This window comes from Misgurnus anguillicaudatus, chromosome 24, assembly GCF_027580225.2.
Source record: "Misgurnus anguillicaudatus chromosome 24, ASM2758022v2, whole genome shotgun sequence".
NCBI lineage: Eukaryota > Metazoa > Chordata > Actinopteri > Cypriniformes > Cobitidae > Misgurnus > Misgurnus anguillicaudatus.
The window spans coordinates 12,999,687-13,018,321 of record NC_073360.2 but is presented as its reverse complement, the minus strand read 5'-3'; the positions used below and the strand labels follow the sequence as shown (position 1 = coordinate 13,018,321).

The window sequence follows — 18,635 nt, the reverse complement described above, 5'->3', positions numbered from 1 at the left end:
TTGAATGGATTAAAAGATGGAAACACAACCAGCTAAAACCAATTAACTTGGCATATAGCGTGGTTTAAACTGGTTTGACCTTTTTAGCAGGGCTATAACTAGCATTAGCATAAACCTCCCCTGCTGAAAAAACAATAAAACCATTACAGAAAATTCTAATGGTTTCTATTAAAATACCAATAGGAACCATTAGCTTTTACCATTAAAACCACTACACTGTAGTGTGTTTTGGGTCATATTCCATTAGAACCAATACATAGAACCAATACATACCATTAGAGACCAACAAAAACCAATACAATGTAGTGTGTTTTGGGCCATATTCCATTAGAACCAATAAAATTCCCAATAAAATTCCCAATAAAACCATTAGAATTGTTTTAGAATGGTTTTATTTTTTTTTTCAGCGGGGTCTCAAATCCCAAGACATTTGATTAGCTTGTTGCTACTTCAATACTAGGAAACATAAAGATCGACTACAGGAATTGTAAGCAGTTTTATCAAAACAAAATGTTTAATCTTGCATTTATTATTTATGATTCAAGGGCCAAAACAAAATGGCTAGTGGAAGATTCATTGTGGCATATGTTGTGTGTTTGTTGTTGTTAAAGCCATTAAGTGCACAGCGCATTCAAATCCATGTTGGCATATCATATCAGTGTACATGAAATGAATGTCACTTTGCCGCAAAAATGCAACAAAACCCTCACTAGTCTTCCCGCCATAACCCAAAGATGAATGTACGCGGAGGCTGTAGTTATGGCATAGCAAAGAGGTGCGTTGTTTCTGGGCACTTTATTTATGTACATCAACATAACAGTGTTTAGATTGCTCATTGTAACTGTAGAGCGAAAAGCGATGTAGTATTTATCGCAGGAATATGCAGTTGAATGCCTGCAGTGGTGATACTGAGATGTGGAATATGTGATATCATATATAGTATGGACAGAAATAGTTAATAAGCTGAATGGCTGTATCTCTAATATGTGCACATATATAGAAGTCTTCCAATACACTTGACTATCTTATAGAAATCAGGGGCTTCGGCAATCTCAACAGTTTGGGATGCTAGGCAGAGCAGTATGAAGTCTTTCATTCGTTTCACCAGTCACACTTTAAGTACTTTAAGAAGGTCATCATGTCATTGACTTAAATCATTAAAGGGATAGTTCACCCAAAAGTGAAAATTCTGTCATCATTTACTTTTTCTTTAACACAACTGTACCTATAGCCCCCTTAAAAGTTTGTAAACATTGCAACGTCTCCGGGTGGGCAGGGCTTAGCTGGAGGCAAAAATAGCTGTGGAGGCAATGTTGAAAAAGCGTAAGCTAGCACGTTTTAGGAAATATTTATTAAACATGGATGCAGAAGAAGGTAAAGAACTGTCCGAATATGTACAGTCACTGATTCTGCTGGACCCTGACAGCTATTTTTGTAAATTTACTCTTGTGATTTTAACCAATTTTGTGGATATTTCCTAGACAGCATGAATTATTTCGGGTGGTTTGGGTAATTTTATCAAGACTTATTCTTATTGTCTAATGTAACCTATCGCTGAGCTAACTACGATTAGCAATGTGGATTATTTTAGGAGACCATTCAAAGGATGGCACACATCTATCACTGTATGTTTGTTTTTTTTTTTTGGGGGGGGGGGGGGGTTGGCGAGTTTTTGCTTTTATTATACAGTGAGGTTAGGAGAGGACAGGAAAGTACAGGGAGGAGAGAGGGGTACGGGATCGGCAAATGACCACAAGCCGGGAATCGATCTCAGGTCGCCTAAAGTGCGCAAGCACCACATGTCGGAGCGCTACCCACTACACCATCGGCTCCGACAGCTGTATGTTTGTTTAACATTAAAGCTAATGTTGGCTAGTGCGCTAAAGGTTGGCGACTTATCACCTATAAAACAGAAACTTGCTCATTTGTACTAGATAAAACCAACACAACAGTACATATGCATAGATTATTTTACCTGATATGAAGTGTGCACTGCAAATATGAGTGTACGCCATATTGCATTTAACCAGAATTGTCTTCTTGATTTCTGTGAAGGAATGTCTACCGGGATCTGGTAAAACTTTATTTTTAAACCAAAATTGCTGTTCCTTCTATTCTGGCAGCCTAACACACATCAAAATTACATTTAAAGTCAAAACCTCAAACTTTTAGCGTGTCGGCTATTAGTTCCTACTATTTTTTGCCTCCAGCTAGAGCGGTGATGTCACAGTGACGTGGGTGATTAAGGGGTCTATGCTGACTTCCATTTTTTTAATATAACTATACCTTTAAGAAATTGATTATACCTTAGAATGAAAATTTTGTTATAGTTTATGACACTTCATGTTAATATATGTCCTATGGCTGTCACTATTCACTATTTCTTACAAAGTTCACAAATATTGTGCACTTGAATGAGTCAATGAAAACAGGTAGTGAATTCAGATACTAAGCACCAGTGTCAAGATGCGGGAGTTAATTTGGCACGCGCCTCACAAGTGTGAATAATGTGTACACTCATTATTGCGGTGCGTTATGGTAAGAAAATATAATAATACTTTAAAAATTAAAATATAATTTTTGGACAAAATATCCATTCCCTTAAAAGTGACATATAATAAAAGTCTGACTTTTTCCATGTTCCATAAGTGCTATAATTGGGTCCCCAGTGCTTCTATCAACCTAGAAAATGTGAAAAAGATCAATCCAGTAACTTAGTTTTTGTAAACCATTCTCTGCAAGCATGTGAAAAAATAGGTCATTAAAATATGGCTCCCCTTGTGATGTCAGAAGGGGATCTTATTATAATAATATCACCCCTTAATCTGCACTATCCAACCATGTCACTCCCATTTAGTGCAAAAATCAGCTCATTTGCATTTAACAGGACGCACCCAAAAACAGCAAATTTTTGCTCACACCTACAAAGTGGCATTTTTAACATGCTATAATAAATTATCTATACGATATTTTGAGCTAAAACTTCACATATGTACTCTGGGACACCAACGGTTGATTTGAAATCTTGAAAAAAATCTTGTGAAATGTCCCCTTTAAATAGTGCACTATTTAACTTAAGGCAGCTCAAACATGTATTTTAGTCTAGGGTTGGCCCTGTCCAGAAAAAAACACCCTTTAAAGTTTATACTTTTGTGTTCCAATGAAAAAATAACAGAGCAGGTTTTTGAGCAATATGTGGATATGACAGAATTTTCATTTTTGGGTGACGTGTTTCTTTAAATAGCATTTGTGATTTGGAGAAAAGTTTTATGCTGCTCTGTGTATCAGGTGCACTGTATAAACGTACTGTCGGTCATGTGGTTAGTGTCCTAATAGTTGTTGAGAGTCCAGCTGTTGTCATCTGTGTGCTTGAACGTGTGGAGGCGATACTGATCACTTCCTCTCTCTTTTTTGTTTCTCTACAGTAATAAAGTATATACAGAGGTTAGTCAGTTTACGGATCTCACTTGGCCTTTTTAATTCATTTATGTGTAAAGTTTTTAACATGTGCTACTTGCAGCTCGTTGCCTTTTGTCATTCGCAGTTAGTGTTTATAGATTACAACTAATGCATAAACTGAGATTATGTAGAGCAGCAATACTGTAAAAAAAGAAAGGAAATAAAAACAGTGCCTATGGGCCTAAAGAATGAACTGTTGTATGCAAAAAAGGCAATTTGAAGAGATCTTTTGTGCGATTTGATTATTTTGTACTATAGTTTTTAACTGCTGATTCATTTTTTTGTGACTTCATATCTTATTTCTCATAGTTTGCTTTAAATATTAAATATATATTGATGGGGTTTATAGCTGTATAGCAATCTAGATGTGTTTGAGTCTGAGAGATGTCTGCAGGAACGGATGAGATTAATAAGCAAAATCTTGGATTATCTAAATAGTGATGCATCTGCAGGCTTCGTGTTGTTCTCTGAGTTTGTGCACTTAAAGGGAAACAGCAGGGAGATTTAAAGAGATACGTCTCATTTAACAAACAGGAAAACCATATCAACTCCACAGTCTTCATCTTATTGCAATGCATGTAACATACATATTTAAAGCTAGTAGCCTAAATACTTACAGCTGCGTTTTAAAGCAGGCTTGATCTTGGTTGAACAATAAGTATTTATAAGGAATACTTCATGTGTGCTTTATATGCACAGTCTTTTGTCTGTATTTTGAGGTGAGAACTTGCTGTACTGGTGAAAAGACAAAACCTTGCACTCTTTTAAAAATCTTGTACTATGTTCATTTGAGAGTTTGGCTCTCTTCGATTTGATGGTCTGTGTTTAGGCATAGATTGGGATTTTTTAAGTGTTGGTTCAGAAAATATGACTCTAAACTGGATTTCACTGCCTGGGTGACTGAATCATTCTCACTGCCAAACTAAAAGAGCAGAGGTGGGCAAACTACAGCCTGCGGGCCACATACGACAAGGCCCATAGTCAAATCAACATATATTTGTAAGTCATGTCAACTTATCTTTCAAAACCAAGTTGTATTAACTTCACGTTGCATTTTTTTTTTACATTTTAAAGTATTAAATATTCTAGTATTTGAGGATTTTCTCCAAAATGAATAATTTAATGCAACACAAACAACATCCTGTAGATGGCGCAAGCCTGCTGTATTCGCTATATTCAGATATTCACAGTGGTGGATATACTGTAAAGTTATAGTTATCTACATTAGCAATACACGTTATTTAAACCTTTATTAAAGTTAAAATGTGCAAAAATAAAGGATTACCTTTATTTAAAAAAATAATCATGGTTTAACTATAGTAAGCATAGTTTTTTTACATTTATAGTTACAACAAATTTACTATGGTCCCGCCATAATAGTCTACCACCATGGTATTTGTTGTAAAACTTTGGTAATCAATCTGCCAAAAAACATGGTTACTGTATGGTTACTATAAATAAACCATGGTTAATTTTTCCCAAGGCTAGTAGTGGTTAATATGTCTCACAAAGAAATTGCAATGAAAGTTATTTCTTACAATGCCAAAAGTTTTTTTGTGTGTTTATACAAATCTAGGTGAGATGATACAAGGAACTGCATGTCCATTTATAGATACAGTACAGCAAATGACTGTCAGTTTGTGATAAATTAAAAGGCTTTATTTGTCATGCACATAGTAACCCATCACTTCACAAAAATTGGATGTGGCCCTTGAGTTTGCCCACCCCTGCAAAAGAGTGTGAGCAAAGCTATCTGCTCTATCAACACATTCCAGGACTCTCTGTCTCCCTCTGGTGGATTTAAACACAACAATTTTAAAAAGATCAATAGTGTCACACTGGCTATGTTCAGAATGGGCTTACACATATTAAACAATATACATTAAATTAGGTCTGCTATTCTTTTTATAAAATAGTGATCAAAAGTGAATCCATAAACAAGTCATAATGGAAATAGAAGATCAAGTCAATTGCATTGCATTGTTTTGTTTTCTGTGCTGTATTCTGTACATATAGCAAATGTATACTGTCGGCCATCTGGGAATTTGGTAAAAAATAGAACTGGCAATACTATTCTGAATATAGCCATTGTTAGGAACAAATGTAGTTTTAGTACTCTTTGTACACGAAATAGACTAGTCAATTTTAGGACATTTTAATCTTATAAGTAAAACAAGACAACAGTTTAAAGGGTAAATATATTTTCAAAGCTTAAACAGATGCCCTGCTTTACAACCCATCAGTGCACCCAGGACAAAGTTCCCTATTTTTGATTCACTTCCTTATTTTGTTGTTTTTGTGAAGGTCAAAATAGCAAGTGTTTGAATAACGGGCAACCTGCTAGATTTTGATCACTGGCTCTGACCGAGCACTTTAAAAGCGTACAAGCACACATCATGCACTCAGAAAAAAAAGGAAGGAAAATGAACATGTATGTACAGCTTTTGTCTTTAAATTTCCCTTTGTACAAATGTCTGTCATATTCATTTCTCATGACTATGCACCTCAGTAGATTTATCTGAATTGTATAGAATAAACTAATAAACTAATGAATATATCAAAAACAACACTATATGAAATAAAGGTTTGCATAAAAATACATGTGTGCGTTGTGTTTTATCTCTGGGGATTTTGTTTGGAAAATCAAATTCGAGTTATTGACTTTATTTTACAGTGTAATTATACATCTAAGTTATTTGTAATGATGTTTAACAAAATGTAGGGTGTAGCGTGTATGTATGCTTCTACCATAAAAAATTCCTGTGGTAAATTGCATTGTAGTTGATCTGTGCAAAAGGTCATAGGTTTAATCCCAAGAACACACATACTGATAAAATGTATAAACTGTAATGCACTGTAAATTGCTTTGGATTCAAACGTCTGTCAAATGTGTAAATGTAAATTATTAGTCAGTGACCACACTTACAGTTTACCAGTCTTTATTTTAATAAATCTGACACGACAAACAGATTGAATATGTGCAATATTTACAAGAAATATCCTTTACTTTCACAAATAGTGTGAATTCTGTTGTTTTCTGTCACTGGGTTATTTACATGCATAAAAAACAATGTACGTTTCACGAGTTCGCATTAACATGTAATCGATAGGGAATGAGATAAAGCATATTTGGCGTGCTGTCCGAGGAGAGGGCTCCGAGCTCGGAATTTTAGCCCGAACCCAGAGTACTCCCCTCTCTTTAACTGTGATGAATGAATCTAGATGAGAGTGAGGTGATGGGGTGGAGGAGGGATGCTGCAAAAAATCTGTCACGGGACAGAGGTGAGGGACTGCCATTTATAGGCACCTCTTTGCACTGATTGGTTGGATCACATGACCATGCTCCTCCCGAACTTAGTTAAATAAACTTCATTTCACGAGTTCGCATTAACATGTAATCGATAGGGAATGAGATAAAGCATATTTGGCGTGCTGTCCGAGGAGAGGGCTCCGAGCTCGGAATTTTAGCCCGAACCCAGAGTACTCCCCAAAAATGCCACATAAATGACAGACAGCAGCCAGAAAAAACATCCCCAAAAAGTGTAAGCGTAAAGACCTATGGAAAGCGGTGGGAAAACTAGTGGTTTGATTGGGAGGGCTCTCGCGGCATCCGACGGGGGCATTGTCTGAGATGCTCACAGCATCGGACGGGAAAGCCCGCCGGCAGTCAAACGGGGAGCGCATTTGCGAACTAGAACAATGTGCGGAATTAAACTAGTTAAGGCAAATTCACTGGGAGGCCGCTGCAGTGTCCAACGAGAGCTTTGGTTGAGATGCTAGCAGCATCGAACGAGACGTCTCAACTTGCAGTGTGGAAATGCTGGTGAGGACGGTGAGAAATTTAATAAGCGAGACAAGCAAAATTCGAATTATGCGTTTGACCGGGAAGACCCTCGCAGCATCTGACGGGGGCTTTGGCTGAGATGCTCACGGCATCAGACGGGAAGTTCCTGCCAGCAGTCAAACGGGAATGCTTTACGATACATTTTTTAAATAAGCAAAATTAAGCGTCCAACCGGGAGGACCCTCGCTGCATCCGAAGGGAGCTTGAGCGAAGATGCTCGCTGCATCGGATGGGTAGGTCCCGCCTGTATTAAAAAGGAAATGCTTGATATAAGGTTTAAAAAGCAAAAATTTTGGTGTTCGACCGGGAGAACCCTCGCAGCGTCCGAAGGGAGCTTTAACGGAGATACTCACAGCATCGAACGGGTAGGTCCCGCCTGCAGTCAAACAGGAAGGCTCTAGAATAGGGTTAAAAAGGCAAAAAATTTGGTGTCCGACCAGGAGGACCCTCGCAGCATCCAAAGGGAGCTTTTGCGGAGATGCTCACAGCATTGGATGGGTAGGTCCTGTTGCAAATTCAACATGAAAATATAAAGGTAAGAAAATTATGAGTGATGGGGCTCGACCAGCGATTTGAAGGGGCGAAACTTACATTGGTGGAAGAAAATCAAGCACTGCATACAAACGGGGAGCCCATACAACGACGTGCACGGTAGAGTGCAACTGTGTGTGAAAAATGCTGGGGAAAAATATATACGAATACTGTATACATACAGTGTATTCTCACAAGTATAAACGCACGCAGATAAATATACATATAATTATTTATTCATTTTAATGAATGTGCAGGTGAAGCAAACAAAACAAACTAGGCGTACACGAGATTTTCTTATATGCACGTGGTTGAATCTAATGTAGAATTTGAATGATTCTGACATCCGGCAACTGAGGGCCTAAGTTTGTTGATTAGAGAGGCCGTTTGGAGCGTGAGTGGTTGGGGCACTGATGCTGAATGAATTAGCTGAATGAAAATTTAATTGCTTGGATATCAGACTGGATTAAAACAAATTTTACCAAAATCTCGTAGCCAATTAAATTCGGTTGTCGATGAAAAGAGGATCAAAACAAGTTTCGACCAGGATCGTCTGTACTGCAGGTAATTTATTAGCGAATTATATAATTGGATGGGGTTCGGTAAACTGAAAATAGAAAGTGCCCCTTCTTAAATTTGAAAGTCTTACTTTGTTTGAAGAAAAACAAGATTGTATCAAGGTTTTAGAACTTTATAATCAGAAGTTGTAGGGTAGATGACTGGACTGAAATTTTAGATGACTGCAAATCCTGAACAGTGAAAAAAGCAAAAAACACAAAATGAACACTGCGTCCAGTGTGCGGGCAGTATGGATGGAGTGGTAGAGGGAGTGGTGACCGAGCCGAAAGGCGGAAAGGCACCTAGACATTAAGTCAATTGTAATGGGCGGCATGGAGTTTGGGCGAATGGGCTTATTTCTAAATATAGTTTTGATGACGGGTGAGAGTTTTAGAGTTGTTTATAGCTGATGAAGGTTTGCCAAAGATTAGATTATAAAAATTAATTCCACTTAATTAGCCTGAATGACTTAACTGTTGAATAAATGAGATTCCCAACAAAGAAAAATACGGAAACGGACCTAAAATGCCCATGGCATCGGAGAGGTAGACCCCATATGCAGTCGAAACAAGAGTGCATATATTAAAAGGCGTGAATTTTTTGGAGCAAAACTGGGCATCGAATTTAAGTGTTTGACAGGAAGGACCCTCGCAGCGTCTGCGGGAGCTTTAGCTGGAATGCTCACAGCACCAGACGGGTAGGTCCCACCTGCGGTCGAATGGGGCTCACCCAGCACTGTGAAGGGGCAAGACGAATAAACAGAAGAAAGAAACCTTGCATAGTTTCTGATTGGGGGAAAAGTGCAGTACTGCAAATAGCAGAGCTTAAAAAGAAAACTATTGTTATTTAATGACAATATAACGAGGTTTAGACAAGCAGCAAATGCTGATAGAAATTTACGTGAAATAAGAGCTGATATGCAAGCGCTGAGCACTTAGAAAAAACACGATTGAATTGGCATGTGAACATGCGAATGTGATTGGTAACAGCGGGAATGCTCAGGTGTTGGAAACGAGCAAATTAATTAGTTCCAGGTGTGGTTTCCTTACACTGTAAAAATCCAATTAATGAAATGTTGGACGGGCAAAAAAATATATATATACACAAGTTAAACCAATTTTCTTAGTTACTAAAAAATAATTAATTGGGCCAACAATTTGAGTTTTACAGTGTAGAGAAAAAAAAGAGTTCATGGTTAAATGATTTACCGTTGAATAATACCTTTGGGGATAGGGTAAATGTCTCTAAAATATAAATCGAGGTATCAAGATTTTACCTGGTGACTTTGTAAAAACGGTTTTGTATGATGACTTACTAGGGATGGACTTGCATCCAGTTCTGATGCCGGCAGGCTAACTACCGGTGATGGAAAAAAAAAATTAATACGATTTTGCTCCCTGGCACATGCGTGGCAGTTAAATTTGATTCCGAAGACCATCGTAAAAGCATAGCGAGGGGGCGCAGTGTTTCGTTGACAAATTTAGAAAATTTGAGCGTTTTCAATTTTATTTAGAATGCTACCAGAGCAGCATGTAGGACAGAACAAAATTTTAGATGAGAGGAGTTTACATTTAAAACAAAACTGGCTAAGGAGATTAAATACGACAACGCTATATGACCGAAATATAGCTTAAAACCCAGAAACCCGAAGGAGGTGGATGGGTCCCATGATTTGCACTCAGCGATGCCAAAATGCCAGGATCTTTAAAACTTTTTGAACTGTGAGGGAGATCTGCTGGAAAAGCATCGGGTGGTTAGATTGAGATTTTTCAGCGAATATGGGAATTGCATAGTTACATTAAATAAAACCGAAAACCCAACTTTTTTGCGACTGATTTCCCCACAAGTTAAATAAACCGTGATGCGGAATTGAATGCGGTAGCCTATATTACGCCAGCGGGCGTTAAATGAATGCTGCGAATCAGGGTATTATACTAACGTCAACTTTCCCATGGTCTATACTTGCAGGTTTTTATTTTACGGGCTGGTTAAAAATAGGAAAAAACGCTTAAAGGAAGATTAAGAGATTACCTTGTGCGGCATATGATTTAAACAGCTCGGGATCTGCAGAGGCAGATTGGAATAATATATTTCGAGTATGCAGGGATCCTGGGACAGAATTAAGCAATGATTAATGTCAGACATCATTTAAATGGTAAAATCAGCGTCATAGCTCCACCATCGACTACAAAAGAACGAATCGACTGGCAGGTGACGAATATAGAGTTAGATTTTGAAATAAATAACCCCCTAACATGCGGAGCGCGCTGCTGCGGGTGCTGAAAAACCCTGGTAAGCTGTATATCCATCAGGGTATGACGCGAACACGGAACAGCTTTTAACGTCGGACTCGGCGGCAAGGATGGAGCTAGTTAGTGCACTTCTTAGGGAACAAAACACCGTCCTGTAGAAGGACATACGAGCCGACACTTTAACGCCGGGCACGATAGAGGCACGGTGTCGGCAGTAAATGATCGTCTTAATAGCGGGAAAAACCATTAAAGTAAGTTCGTATTGGGGGGTCTGTGACGAGAAAACGCAATATATTCTAAAATAGAGTGTAATAAGCGAGTTAGGTACGCCTGGTAGCGTATCACCAGCAGCTGGAGACGCTGCTTCTAGATAACTAGATAACATAATGGCAAGTGTGAGATCGCACGACTCGAAAAACTACAGAACTGACTGACAGATTTGATTTAAAAGTATGATTCGGGCCGGTGGTGATAGCGCAAAAGTCTGCCGTTGTGATGAAAGCGTGAGCGGTTGCTTATTAGGTTTGCAACTAGAGGGAAAAGCAGAGCAAATTATTTCTGTACAGTAGCTAAATCAATACAAAACGAAGGATGTAAGTACAATACCATTTAAGAGTAACGTGGAAAGAAAAATCAACACGGTCTACATTGAGATCGAGAAGTCCGAGTTGCGGAGGAAGATATCGATAAAAAAAGGGGAAGCATATATTATATCGATTAAAAACCAATGACTATTTTGGGTCCGTGTGTTAATAATCCGTGCGTTTCAAAACGACTGCATGGGGAGGTACTGAATGAATAAGGATCGGTGGTCTGCGGAGGCAATCTCCCGTTATATTTGGTGATATTTAGAACAGGTTGAACTAAAAACAGAGGAATGAGAGATAATAGCGTCAGGGCTTGAGCCGCTAGCGGAGGCAGCCTCACGCTAGGAAGCACCTGAAGTTAACATCCTATGGACAAAAATACAGATGAGGAAAATGGATTGCGACGCTGGCGGATATAACAGAAATATTTGGTGAAATGGAAGCGGCAGCCACTGTTATGCGGGCGAGGGAACTGATTGAAACCGGCGCTCTAGGACGCGGCCCGGACCTGCCGAGCGCCTGCCACCGGTGGTGAGAGGCATTAGGAAAAAACCCGGTACTCGGCGGAGTAGGGTGGAAGGTGGAGGGCGCGAAATTTGGGCCCGGTGGCCTTGCTTGCTAGATGAGTACGAGAGGCTCAATGGGAAATGGTTAGTAGTCTGAAAGGAGACATTTAGTCATAGCGTTAAACCTGCGCCAAAGATATAGTTCAATAGTGATCGTTTCGAGGCTTTTATCAGTCCCTGATTAATGATTCGGCTTGATTGGGCCGGATAGGAACCGAGGCGAAAAAATGGCGGACGTCTCGCTGGCAGGGGCGAGAGTAGGATTCGGCGTCCTGGTGTGAAGTGGAAAGTGTCGGTTAATATCCCCAAATTTTCAGGTAGAAAGAAATTAATCCTTGCTGGTAAGTAGTGGCGGGCCGAGAAAGCACGTCGTCGCACAACAACGCTCGAAACCGGACGTGACGACATATGGGCGGGGCCAAATGCTGCAAAAAATCAGTCACGGGACAGAGGTGAGGGACTGCCCTTTATAGGCACCTCTTTGCACTGATTGGTTGGATCACATGACCATGCTCCTCCCGAACTTAGTTAAATAAACTTCATAAGTTAACAAAGCATTTTAAAGTATGCTCACTTAAGTTTGCATAAAAATAACAAATATTTAAAAGCTAAGTGAGTTTTACAACTCAATAAGAAGAATGCTAATCCACGTATTGAAAACTTCAGGTAAACTGATTCATGGCCATATGCACCCATGCAGCAGCTGTATATGGTCATCACTTCAGTATTTAATCCCAGTCTGTTCACACAGTTGACTTATTTACAGACGTGACATCACACAACTGAAGTCACTTCTGAAACTTTCAAGTAGTGAGAACTGAATTAAACCAGCTTATAGTGGATACAGGAGTGGTGCTACATAAAAATATTTATTTGCAAAATATTGCTACAGTAGCAGAATTACTGTGAGATTTATGGAAAGTTCTGGAGTGACTTCTGTATACTGTCAGAAAAAAATGCACCCTAGCTAGGGTGCATACCTTTTCAAAATGTATACCTTTGCAACTAAAGACCTCACATTTTAGTACCTCACAGGTACATACTGGTACCAAATGTATACATATCTGTACCTAATTGGTATATATTAGTACCTTTTTAAAGAGTTCTGCCCAATTAATAGCTATAGGGACCATTTTTCTGACAGTGTATTTCATGCACACACAGAAGCAAAATTGCAACGTGGTCATTGACATGGTCTCTATGGCATGATATGCCAATCCATTTCTAACATGACAGTAAGACTTCTTTTGCTTGGCATAAATGCTTTGTTGTATTTTGGTATCTTTGGCAAAATAGATTGGCCTTTAAAATGAAGATTATCTCTTGGGAAGATCTTAGAAAGAAAGAAAACGTCATCCTGATGTGGCTGCAAACAGACTTGTGTATTTGACATCACTTGTAGTGCATCACTGCAGACCACAATAAGATTAAATGTTGTCCAAAAGAGAAGATACATTATTGTTTCTCTTTTAGCAATATTTGTGTTCAAATTTATACCTACATATATTAAGATGTGCAAAATCTTTCTCGTGACACCTTTAAACATATCACAAGACCCTGAGTGCAGACAAAAAACTCCAGCATAAGTTCCTTCAAAAATGCAAGTTTGTATATACAGTACAAAAGACCATTAATAAAAATGCTTTGATGTTGCATTTTTTCACTTTAGTAATCTCCCCCAACTTTAAATAACATTTCAAATCCAGTTTTTTAACCCCCACTTTACATATTACTCCATATATTTTTCTCTTATCGCATACTGAAGATCTTTGTAGTGAATCCATGTTGTTGGTTTGTCTAAGTGTCCTCCATCCCAAACTCATTTAAACTCCTGAAAGCAAAACACAATCATAAATATAATAAATACTCCCATATCTACCTATATGCAATAACAATCAATTGCAGTATTTGCATTCACTCTTACCTGCATGACCGAGTGGACCCAGTCGAGCATTTGGTCCATATTGGTATAAACACCGGGGAAACCTGCTCTGGCACAGCCCATACCCCAGCTAACCACACCCACCAGCATCCAACGGTCACCTGAATATACCAAAGGACCACCACTATCACCCTTCAAGAGAAAACACAACAGGTTATTATTCACACTTGTTTTTATTTAACACAATTTTAGATGACTGTCCTTTTAGGAACAATACAGCTCTCCTGGTTTTGCCAAGTGGTTGATGTCCTCAGGGCAAGAATTAAGAAATAAGTTTACGTTTGTTTCAAGTTTAAGCTTACAACCAGGACTAGCTGCTTCTAGACCATTGTTTTTCACAAATTCCCTACGACCTTAGGGTTGAGCTGTGGGTAGGGTTGGGGTTCGGGGTGGATTTAGGTTTAATTTACAAAAAAACTGCCCCTCTTCCCTTGGCAAAATCAGGTTGAGCAAAACATACCTGGCATGCATCCACCTTGCCCTCCTGATAACCAGCACATATCATCCTGGGAGTTATGCTTGAACCATAGACTGTGGGATTTGAACATTGATTTTGGTCTATCAGTGGGATCTGAGCTTTCTGTAAGTTTGGTGACAAATTACCTGCAGGGAAACATTAATTAATATTAAAGATAAAAAGTAAATTTGATATGGCATATGTGTGAGAATTCAGTGATGATAAGAATGAACAAAATGAATACCAGCTGTCTCGCTCAGATGTCCCCAGCCAGTTACAACTAAATTGTCTCCTGCTTTAAGGCCCAAGTCCTTGGGGGGCAGGCACGCAGGCTTACGGGTATCTAAATGTAATGAATATAAAGATTATTTACACGAAGAATACAAGACTTTTGGTCTTCACCAAACACAAGACAGCACAAAAGGTCTCATATGAAACCCTTGATCCCTGAAAGAATGGAACGGAGGGTTCATGTTGATGATCAATGTATTGAGAACTCCTTTAGAGGGACCAATCTGCTATTTAAAAGAGCCAATGAATGTTGGCATGCAGTATTTGCATCTGCTAGCGCCGGCCAGGTATAAAATTAGCGGCAGGTGCACTGCATAATCAGCCTTTTTCACCGAGCATTAGACACCCAGCTGACTCAGCACTATTACAGAAAGACGGGCAATGGGACGTGATGTTTCGAGACCGAGACGTTCCTTTTTAGTTGGTCACTTCGACGTCACATCGATGACAGACGTATTGGGAATCCTACCAAAGCACCATGGATGCTGCCCCTTCCTCTGCACAAGCCTTCCGCCCTCTATTTTTAACATATGCATAATAAAGTGCAGAGGAGGTTGGCTACTGCATCTTCCTTTAAAACCCACTTTGAGTAACCTTAGATAACACTGAGAAGGCTGCGGAGCCACATCCTTTGGAGGTTTCTTAGGTGGTTAGTAACACATGGAATAACCACCAGGGGCTTTACTGCATTTCGAGGTCTCTGGGGTGGCTTTCTAATGAGACTACACCAATACAGAGACCACAGAGTAGACTCTGCTGAGGGAAAATGTTGGCACACAGCAGATAGTGACCATTGACTTCCATAGTAGGATTAAAAAAATATGATGTAATTTAATGGGTACCGTCAACTATGTGTTTACCATCATTTATCAAAATATTTTCTTCATCATTTATCACAATACTTCCAAAATATTTTTTCCTACTATGGAAGTCACTGGTCACTATCTGCTGGGTGTCCTGCAGACATTTCAGCACCATGGACAAGTCCCAAGAGGGTATAGAGGGCGGGCGAGGTGGATTTAATCTAAAAGAAACCTAATAACCAGGTTGTGCTAACTGACCTACCTTCTATTGGGTCATGATGAGTAGAGATGGCAGCAATATATACTTAAATAGAGGGGAGATACAGCCTTCTCTCTAACTGATGCTGCAGAAAAGAAAGCCTGACACTGATCAGCATTTACCTGGGTCTTCTCGAAGGAAGAGAACCATTCGATGAACAGATTCCACTTCACGCATAAGCATGTCTTATAGACAGTGCACAAGCTAAAGTGATTGTGTTAACTACCCCTTGGGGTAACCCACTTAGAACCTCCACATCCCATCCAAAGACCAGACATGGAGTTTGCCAAATTGTGCCTCCTCATTGACAAAGAAGGTCCTTTCCCAGGGGAATCGGCCAAGGAGGAGCTGTTGCAAGTTCGGTGCACCAAGTCCTAATGGGCCAGTAAGGAGCCACTAGTAGGACTTCCTTTCCATCTTCTTTGATCTTGGACAGAGTCTGTGCTATCAGGCTCACTGGGGAAATGCATATTTGTGAAGGCCCCAAGGCCAGCTGTGTGCCAGCGCATCTGTACAGAGTGTTCCCTCGGTCAGAGAATAGAACAGCTGACAATAAGACATCTCCGAAGACACAAACCGGTTTATCTGTGCGGTACCAAAGTGTCTCCTTATCAGTTGGACTGTGTGGGGATAGAGTCACCATTTGCCAGAGCGAGCTGCTTGTTAGAGTGCATCCGCTGCACAATTGAGTGTGCCCGGTATGTGAAGGCACGAAGTGACCTCAGATGCTTCTGACTCCTAAGGAGGAGATGTTGCGACATGCGATGAGAGCGCAGACCACCCTGATGGTTGATCTAGGACTAGAACATCTTTGCCTCGTAGCTTGCTTTTGAGGTGGTCGAGATCAAGACACTGTCCACAACTCGAGAAAATTGATATGCCAATACAGCTGGGGTGCCGTCCACACTCCTCAGACTGCATGCCTGTTGTATGTGGCCCCTCACCCCAGAGTGGAGGCATCTGTGAATACCACAGCATGTCTGGACACTTGTTTTAAGGGTACACTCACGCGAAGAAATGAGGGGTCTGACCACGGAGTGAAGGTGTGGCTGCAAGATTGCTGTCTTGTGTTTCAATGAATTCAAGCAGTTCAGCACAGACTGTGCACTTTCCTGTGTGAGGCATGCTGTTAGTTCGACCAAATCCAATTCTATACAGAGAAGAGATCCTCTGCTCTAGGCCAAAATTGCTCTTGTCCCAGTTGACCCGAAGACCCAAACAAGTGACGTGCAGAAGCACCATATTCCTGTGTTTGCATAGCAACTCGCGAGATTGTGCCACTATGAGTCAGTCGTAGAGATATGCAAGGATGCGAATGCTGCGTACCCTCAGGAAACGAGAGCCCCCTTCACGACTTTCGTGAAAATGCGGGGAGACAGGGAATGGCAGAATGGTACAACTTTGTACTGATATACCCGCCCCTTGAACACAAAGCAGAGAAACGGCCTGTGTCAAGGAAGAATGGAGAAATGAAAGTATGCATCCTTCAGGTCTATAGCTGCAAACCAGTCTTGCAGACAAATGCATTGAAAAATCTTTTTCTGTGAACTCATCTTGAACAGCATTTTGTGAAGTGCACAATTCAGCAAGTGCAAATCCAAGATTGGTCGTAACCCACCTCCTTTCTTGGGTACTATGTAAGGGCTGTAAAACCCTGACCTCATGTCGGCCAGAGGGACCGGTTCTATTGCGTCCTTCGCCAATAGGACAGTGATCTCCGCACACAAAACATGAGCAGCTGCAACTTTCACTGTAGTGAAGAGGATACCGGAAATTTTTTGGGGAAACCGGACAAATTGAACCTCATAGCCGAGTCTATTAGTGTGTAGAAGCCAATGCGAAGGGCTGGGTAGCTCTAAACAGGTTCTCAAGGACCGTGCAAGTGGAATAAGAGGCACCACAGATCTACTCACAGTGGGGCAGCCGGGTTGCAAGGATGGCAAAAAGGGCTCCTCGAACGGCCGAAACAGCACGTTGGCAATAGAAGAGAGGTAGGACAAGACAGCTTTGTGCTCGTTGTGCCCCACATTCTCTGAAGACCTGGAAAAAGAATGGGAAACTGCTCATTTTGTGTAGTGGTGGGTTCTGAAAACAATGGATAAGAGTGGTCCTGGACGAGGTCATGGAGAGCTGGGTCCCTGCGGGAGAGGCTCGTTCAGTGACCTGAAGGTCGGCCATCCTGCTGCCGCTGACCGTTAAGCCGGCGAGTGTGAGATCACTGTACGGGTCACTGTACGACTCCGCCCTGTTTTACATAGTGGAATGCCGCTCATTTTATACCCGCACGGCAGGGCGGCGCTGACAGATGCTAATATTTCATGCCAACATTCAATTCCCAAAACATCAGTCGTTGACATGATGTCGAAGTGTCCGAGTGAAAGGGAACTAATAGGGCCCCGTTTATACACCTGCCACAACATGTTTTTTTGCTAGTTTCAGCGCAACGCAGTTATCACTTTCATACTTTCTGTGGAGCGTTATTTAAATAGCAAATGCATTTGCGACCATTTGTGAACCACAAGGTATGTTCATGCGCATTGCTATTTTGAAGCAAATAAAATAGACAATTTTTTGTTATTTAAAAAGCATGTTAGTAATATGGGTGATGACAGTGCATGTTTGCTTATTACACACATGGATGCGCAGCAGCACACAATCGTTTTTAAATATGAAAAATTTAAGAATGAAAATGTAAGTAAGTAAGCAAATTTTTTGCTTTTAAAAAATGCTATATTATATATTGCATTTATAATTTTTTTTAAAAAAATGTTATCACACAGATTGATGCCAGGCACCCAGACCATTTCTCCACTAGCAAAAGTGAATTCGGACACGCCCTAAGTGCACTTACGCTGTGTTCTTTAGACAGTGCGCTTAGGTTAAAGAGCACCTATTTCATTGCTAAAACATATATAATGAATGTAATGCAGTGCAAACCGATTAAATTTAAGTTACGTGGCACGGTATTAACAGAACGTCATTATGTAATGGAAAGTAATTGTAACTTTCCAGAATATTATGTGTATCACATTCAATCATCTTTATTTTTTTGTGTTTCAGACACGTCGAGTCGTATGTGTACACAG

The 18,635-nt window shown here is 40.2% G+C and overlaps 1 protein-coding gene across 1 annotated transcript in view; it reads right to left on the bottom strand.

Annotated features, from left to right (window-relative positions):
* Nucleotides 1–12,372: 12,372 nt before the first annotated feature.
* LOC129437730 (transmembrane protease serine 4-like) overlaps nt 12,373–18,635 on the bottom strand; it is a 31,324-nt gene continuing 25,061 nt past the window's right edge. Inside the window, exons 10-13 of the mRNA XM_055196025.2 lie at nt 14,441–14,539; nt 14,200–14,342; nt 13,722–13,871; nt 12,373–13,628 (exon numbers count right to left, since the gene is read on the bottom strand). Of these exons, the coding sequence (XP_055052000.2) occupies nt 13,617–13,628; nt 13,722–13,871; nt 14,200–14,342; nt 14,441–14,539 (404 nt within the window). The 3' untranslated portion in view covers nt 12,373–13,616. The remainder of the gene's footprint in view (nt 13,629–13,721; nt 13,872–14,199; nt 14,343–14,440; nt 14,540–18,635) is intronic.